The sequence below is a fragment of the Astyanax mexicanus genome, chromosome 2, assembly GCF_023375975.1.
Source record: "Astyanax mexicanus isolate ESR-SI-001 chromosome 2, AstMex3_surface, whole genome shotgun sequence".
NCBI classification, from domain to species: Eukaryota; Metazoa; Chordata; class Actinopteri; order Characiformes; family Acestrorhamphidae; genus Astyanax; species Astyanax mexicanus.
This window is the reverse complement of record NC_064409.1, coordinates 29,500,473-29,507,938: the sequence shown is the minus strand read 5'-3', so window position 1 is coordinate 29,507,938 and position 7,466 is coordinate 29,500,473. Positions and strand designations below refer to the sequence as shown.

Genomic DNA, 7,466 nt, shown 5'->3' with positions numbered 1-7,466 from the left:
AAAAGCATGAATGATCTTCTCTGTATCCTGAAATGAAAACATTTGTCTAATTTCTCAATTGGAAGCCTGTATAAGTTGGGTTTGAGACCCATTCAATTGTCCTCAGAACCAAAGGTTCTTACACAGTATGTAGCCATAAATCAGGTTTCCTGATATTTTATGTATCTGATTTTAACACTGGAGAAACACACTAAGCTAGTGGTTCTCAGTCCTTGTCCAGCAGTACCAATTTGCTGCTTGTTTTGGTGTGTTCCTGCTGTACCAATCCAAGTTTACCACAGCAAGAGCTGGTGAGTTAGTTCATTAATTGGATGACGTGTGCTGTTATTAGTATAAACTTTGATTCAAAATCAAAACATTGTAAAGACAAAGGAAATATAACAAACCCTGCTCCTTTTTTCTGACCTTTATTATATTAATATGTTGTGGAAAGACCTGAAGGGAGCAGTAAATGTGAGGAAACCCACCAACAGTTACCAGAAATGTGTAGTTGCAGCAAAGGGGGGCATTTTTTTTAAATGCCCACTACATATAAAGTATTTTGCTGTATTAAGAACCATTTATTAAGAAAACAAGATATTTAGAACAGTTTTTTGCAATCATTACAGAAGATTTTCTTTCCACAAATTATGTCTACAAGTAAATAAACAACAAGTGTTGTGAATAGTAAAATTTAGTAAGCTCTTAATTTAGCATACTTTGCTTTTAACATATCATTACAGGCATGATATCAGCATTTGCACATAAATCTGCACAGTGGCAACTATAAAATAAACTGTAAAGATGTATATTTCCGTGTCTAACTGAAATATTTGTTACTTGTGCATAAAAATGTAAAACAATTGTGATAAAACATATTAAAAGATAAACACTTGAAGATTTCAACTAACATTTACAATTAAAATGTCTTCCATGCCAGATCCACACATCCATCTAAACTTAAAATATCAAAATTCAGTGCCTTGGCCAGAATCCCCATGCAAATCCTGGCAGGAACAAGGCTATGAGGATAGAGGAGAAAAGGTTTACACCGTTGTTATCCAGAATGGGTTTTCCACATATTCTCTTGACTGTTGGCGACTCATAATTTACAACTTTTCCAGTGCTTTCATCATACCCTAGATAGAAAGAAAAAGTGTTCATGTTGATTATTATGAAAAACAACCCTAAATCAATAAAATATAGACGATACGTAATTAAAAAAAAAAAAAAAACAATAAAATGAATAAAAAAATAAATAAAAAAAAAGCAGTGTTACTAAAGTTTACATTTACATTACTGCAGACAAATGAACCATGTTCTGTCTGGTCAACTTTTATTTCATGTGATGCATTCAAGTAATGCTTATAAGAAGCAGCTACAGTAGAAGCAATTTACAACTAATTCACATGACGGAGTATAAAAAGAACATTTAAGAGGCACAATCTCTCAGATGCAACGATGGGCAGAGCTTTGCCAATCAGAAGAAAACTGGCAAAAAATTACTAAACAATTTTAGAAAACATTTTTTAATATTAAAAAAGCTTCAGGTATCCACCATCCACAAAACATATCATCAATATATTGAGAAAATCAGGAGAAATTTCAGTGTAAGAGACGAGACCAACAATCAGTATTGGATGCTGGTGATCTTCAGACCTTGTCTCTTGCAGAAAGGGATTTCTCCAGATTCTCTGAATTTTCAGTTGATATTATGTGTTGCAAAGTCTTTGCAACACAGCGCCTCTGCTAATCTGTATATATTTAATATAAAAACACTTATTATACTGGTGTGTATATAACCTACCTGAATACTGCATGTTTGCTCCTAGGAAAGAGTCAAGCATTGAGCCAAGTAGGCCAGACATAGCTCCGTAAACAATGATGGGCCACTGAGGAACAGCTAAATGCAGTTCATTAACCAGCAGCAGCTGAGTAATGAAGTAAGCTGTGCCCACTGTGGCTCCACCAAGAAAGCTGGCTATAAGACCTATTGTGGTGACTCCTCCATTGGTACCTACAGTATGAATATACAACATAAATGACAATATGATCATAAGAAATAGCATAGATATACAGTGTACTGTATAAATCATAACCAATTTTTTTTTTAGCTAATGCAACTAACTCTTAGAAACACTGGTCATATCAGGTGTATACCAGCAACAAAGTAAATAATAATGGTATTGCTACAGTAACCTTGTATATCATTTTCTAGGGAAGACTGAGAGCGTCTTAAATCTGACACGTACTCTAAAATCCGAAGCATGGTGGATGTACAGGAACAAAGTTGGTGAAAATTAGCAGCAGTCTTTACAGTATACAATTAATGATCAAATTGGTGTTTATATAACAGTGAACTGTATTTTAGCCAGTTAGGCTTACTCTGCAGTAGGTAAAGGAAACAGTATATTGATTATTTAAAATGTGCTGTCTATAAAAAGGTATGAATGCTATTCTATTATCATTGTCAGTTGGATTTAAAAAATACAATATTGATTATCTCCTATATTGATTAGTTCCTAATTGTACTGATGAGCGGGAAATACAAAGTTCCTTACCTGGTGGGACCTTCTTCCAGGTGGTAATGAGCCTAGGTTTGCACTTACTAAGAACTGGACCTACTTCTGAAGCCCATGTATCCCCTGTGCTACAAGCCAAAGCTCCTAGGAGTGACAGACACATCCAGGAAGCAGAATACTGCTTTTCAAAATCCACAGGCATCTCCCCTGGACCAACTTCGATCATATAGAGCAAAGCTAGTTCTGTGGGCACACCCCCATTACAGAAAACCTGAACCCAGTTTCTCTGGCCACCTGCAAAATGATGCACATGTAGGAATTCAGAAAAGAATCAGTTATATTAATAATAATAATATAATTATTATTATTAATAATAATAATAATAATAATAATAATAATAATAATAATAATAATAATAATAATAATAATAATAATAATAATATTGGTTCAACCTGTGATCAACTGTCCTTTTAAACTCAAATATTTTGAAAACCCAAGACATATGGACCAACAAAAAAAAAGTATAATCCCAAAAAATATTTTGTTTCTGAACATGTTTATAGCTTGTTTACAATATATTTTGTTTGATAGAAACACACTCATTTAATTGGTATTAAAACAAATTAAAAACATTTTGACAAGTTGGATGTCTAAACCTTTGATGGGCAGCCGTTTATTCTCTATATTGAGACTCAAATTATCTTTCAAGAATTTAAATACCTTCTTTATATTCTGAGTCAAAGCGCTTCTTGACATCACCCTTCCATCTTGTCAATTTGCTGGAGGTAATGAAAAATGCAAGCAGAGCTGAAAAGAAGCTCATGTTGGCAATGGTGAGAATAAAGCCAACCAGCAGTGCTGCAACAAACACAAATGTTAAACAAAAAAAAAAGTTGACATATAAAACTCAAGCATTAAAATAATATATATATTTTTAGATTTTCTTAAGCTAGTGTTAACTATTTTTCTGATAAACTCTGAGTTCATTTTAGCATACACACACAATTATGACAGTCCACATTTGCTAGTGAATAACACAACACGTGTTGTTAAAACCTCTTTGACTTTATGTTAAGGAATACAGGCAGTATATGAGTAAATAATATAGCTTTGGGAAAAAAAAAAAATAAGAGACCACTTCAGTTTCTAAATCAGTTTCTCAGATTTTGCTATACATACATATATATGCCACTCCTGGTGCAAAAATCTTGATTATATTCCAGAGGTTTTCAATTTGGTAAAATCAAAGAAACCCATAATTTTTATGTGGTCTCTTTTTTTTTTTTTTACAGAGCTGTATATGAATACATCATGTTGTTTCATAAATATTGCACACCATGAAAAGCTCTCAGTTTAAAAAGTCATGCATTATTTCATGCTAATGTTTGGTCAGTGGTGTAGTGAATCAATTCTACAGTCTCACATATTAAATTTTCTGTCTCTAGAGACTACTCGGAGCCAATGACGTCAAAGAAAATGTGTCCATCTCCAAGAAGGACCAACGGCTAAAAAATGTCTATTAAAAAAAAAAAAGGATGTAAATGTATCATGTGAAAGTCATCCAGATAAATTTCCTACGCCTATAATATGGTGTTTTCTTATCCCATTTCTTGTGCTGAATTGCAATGCAGGTTTCTCTGAATTAACAAACATGTTTTTATATTAATGTACCATAAAGATGTTTAGGAATCATTATTTGGGTTCAGACACACATTTATTGTATTTTTAAAAATCTAAAAACTTATTGGACAATTCTGTAATAAAGGTTCAAATGGTAAAAATTCACTATGTCCATTAATGAATTATTATTAACTGCTCCACAGATCAAAGAATAGCCCACTGAAATTGAAGAAATATTGTGAAAAGTAATAGTCTAGCAGAAATAAAGTTTGCACTTTAATTATTCTGTTCTATAGCAGTCAAAATAGTAAAGCCATATTTTATTCTACATGTCAGACCAAGCGTAATATTTTGGAGACTACATATTTAGAACAATCACAAATGTTTTTAATTAATGGATGGTCATTCAGGACATACTTTACTACACAATCTAATAGTCTGTAAGTCTGGCTCTCTATTATGTCTTATAATAGTAATGTAAATTGCCTGACCTCCCAGTGCACCACCATGATCAAGACTCTTTTTCCTTAAAGCACGAGAAGTGAGAATTAGGGGTACCAGAACAGAGAAGAGCCACCTCCATGGAGATACAGGCTGCAATGTACCTGCAAAATATTAAATATAGCCCGGTGTATTAGTATTTACAGATCACACACAAATAATTTTTTTTTAGCTCAGTTCATAGACTGAGAATATAAATATACATATAGAAGTAAAAAGGTGAAATGTATAGAGGGGAAAACTCACCATAGTATGTGCTAGCAGTTATAGATATGACCCAGAAGGACAGTGAAATAGCCAAAGTAAAACACAACACTATCATATCAGTCATCATATTGACGTATTCCTTCACTAACAGCTCATCTTCAAAATGCATTATTCTTCGTGTGAGGTGAACCTGTGAAGCAGAATCCACAAATTATTAACAAACAAACAGTAAAAACAAATGTGACCATCATATTTTTATTTCAACCTTTAGGACTGCACTGCAGTAATCATGACTTCATACTTCACAGTCTATTGTAGTGTAACATGTATCGGATTTTTGTGGAAGAAACAAAACACCTGTGGCAAATTAAGTTCACCTGCAGCTGCTTGTGTAAAAAAGGGAATTAATGAATTTAAAGTCTAAGGAATGTATGAACCAATTAAGTGCCTAATTCAGTATAACAGTTTAAAAATGCTGTAATTAAAAACAGTATATGGACAAAAGCATTGGGACATACTTCTTAATCATAAAACTCAGGTGTCTCATTCAGTACGGTTACAACAGGTGTATAAAATCAAACACTTAGCCTTGCAGTCTGCCTCACAAACATTAGTGGAGAAATGGGTGAAACTTAAGCTTATTAAGCTCCAGCGTGGTGCTCTAACATTTTACTAATGTCTTAATATAATAATATATAATAAATATTCCACCATCCACTGTGAGTTGTATTATTGGGAGGTGACTGCATTTAGGGATCACAAAAACTCAGCCATGAAGTTTCCGCAGCCTAATACAGCCTATATAAGATACAGCTAATCAAAAAAAAAAAAAAAAAAAAAAAAAGCTTTCAGCTCACATTAATAGCCAGGCCTGAGCAGAATAATGAAGCTAGTCTGCTACAGTTAACTGAGTGTACCTTTACCTGTGAACATTTTCACAGCGACTCTGCGGCCCTGGACCCATACTGACACTCGGACACTCACACTCAAACACTGTCCAATAAATAAGAAAAGCCGCGTTTATAGAAGACGGAGCTGCAGCACCGCGTTGGGAGCCGCCTGTGTTCCTCGGACTCTGTCAGCGCTGTGGGCAGGAGTGAGTCTGGATCCAGTGCTGCCACCCACTGGCCCACTGCTGCCTGTCTGCTGCTGTTTTCAGAAACTGGGTCAGGGTTTCTCTGGTTGTGCTTTAAAACAAACACTGCAGATCTGAAGGGGCTTGTGAAAGAACAGAGTAGTGGAAAGCCCAACTTACACTTAAGCTACAGTGGAGTTACATAATAGATTGCTAACATGGCTGGGTTTTATAGAAGGTTCTGATCGAGCGAGCTTCACACTGAGCTCTCTCTCTCTCTCTCTCTCTCTCTCTCTCTCTCTCTCTCTCTCTCTATGATAAGATGCACAACTGCTGCACTACATTTTTTTCTGACACTGTCACTGGATTATTTCTAGATAGCCAAAATAATCTTCATACCATTTATCTCTTTATTTATGTAGGAGTGGGACATTTTCTCTCCGTATTATGGTTATTTTAGAGCGTTTTGTAATGGTTACTTAGTGACTGTTGTAATAAAGAATGTTAAAATGGTAAATAATAGTGAATTAATTAAAGGACCAATATGTATTTTTTTCCGTAGTATCTGTGTTTGTTTTGTCCTCTGTCTCCGCCTGCTGCTCATTCCCCAACAAATACCCCACCCCCAGGTGGCCAGTACATACTCAACAGTGAGCGCAGTGTTGCCAACTTAGCGACTTTGTCGCTATATTTAGCGACTTTTCAGACCCTCTAGCGACTTTTTTTTTTTTAGCTCTTCAGTTACTGTCCTCCGCGCTGCAGCGGGCGCTGCCGTCAGCCCCGCCCCACACCACTCACAGTGCAGTCTGACTGTCAGAGCACACACACACCGCTCCACCAACACAATGCAAATGAATCGCGCGTGCCCACAGCCACCGCTGACTGACCCCGCTCTGTATTTACAGAGCAGAAGTATAAATATAACTGTGTCTTCAGTGTGACACGAAAACAAATCCCTTAATTTAACTCACACAGTCTCATTCACTCACCTCATTCACCACATAGCCTGTCACTCACCTCCTCCACAGTGTCTGCCTCTTTATAAAAAGCTAAATATCTATTAAACCATTCAACAATATGTCTATGATAGGTTTAAAAATAAAGAAAACTTAAGAAAAACGTAAAAAAAAAAAATAATAAAACAAACAAATAAAAAAAATAAATAAATAAATAAAAAAACATAGAATAACAGTTCCGGCTGCTCTTTTAATAACATTTAAGAACATGGCAAAAAACTAATTAATGTAATTCACGTAAAAATTAAGTTAATGTAAAAAAAGTGACGTCCTATTTAAAAAACAACAGAAGTTGTTCCTTTATAACATTTCTAACACATTTATGGTGTTTTTTACTCACTTTTTTCTCTCCCACAACCCTAATCTTCCTGTCAGCGGTGCGAGCAGTCGCAGCGGCTACTCCGGAAGCAAAACACGGTGCTTTTGTTTGTTTTTCTGTGTAAATAATCCGATATGAACTCGCAATCATGCAAAAGTTCGCTATGGGAACAACTTACGACCGACAGACCCTGCTAGACCTGCAAAATCAACAAAAATCTGTACTTA

General features: G+C 35.1%; 1 protein-coding gene across 1 annotated transcript; it reads right to left on the bottom strand.

Annotated features, from left to right (window-relative positions):
- Positions 1-391: 391 nt before the first annotated feature.
- On the bottom strand, positions 392-5,934 carry tmem19 (transmembrane protein 19). The gene is made up of 7 exons (XM_007241662.4): positions 5,753-5,934; positions 4,869-5,019; positions 4,613-4,726; positions 3,222-3,359; positions 2,541-2,795; positions 1,787-1,996; positions 392-1,118 (listed from the first exon to the last, which is right to left on the bottom strand). Exons 2-7 carry the CDS (start codon positions 4,996-4,998, stop codon positions 955-957), a joined length of 1,011 nt encoding a protein of 336 aa, XP_007241724.2. The 5' UTR covers positions 4,999-5,019; positions 5,753-5,934; the 3' UTR covers positions 392-954.
- Between the last annotated feature and the right edge of the window lie 1,532 nt (positions 5,935-7,466).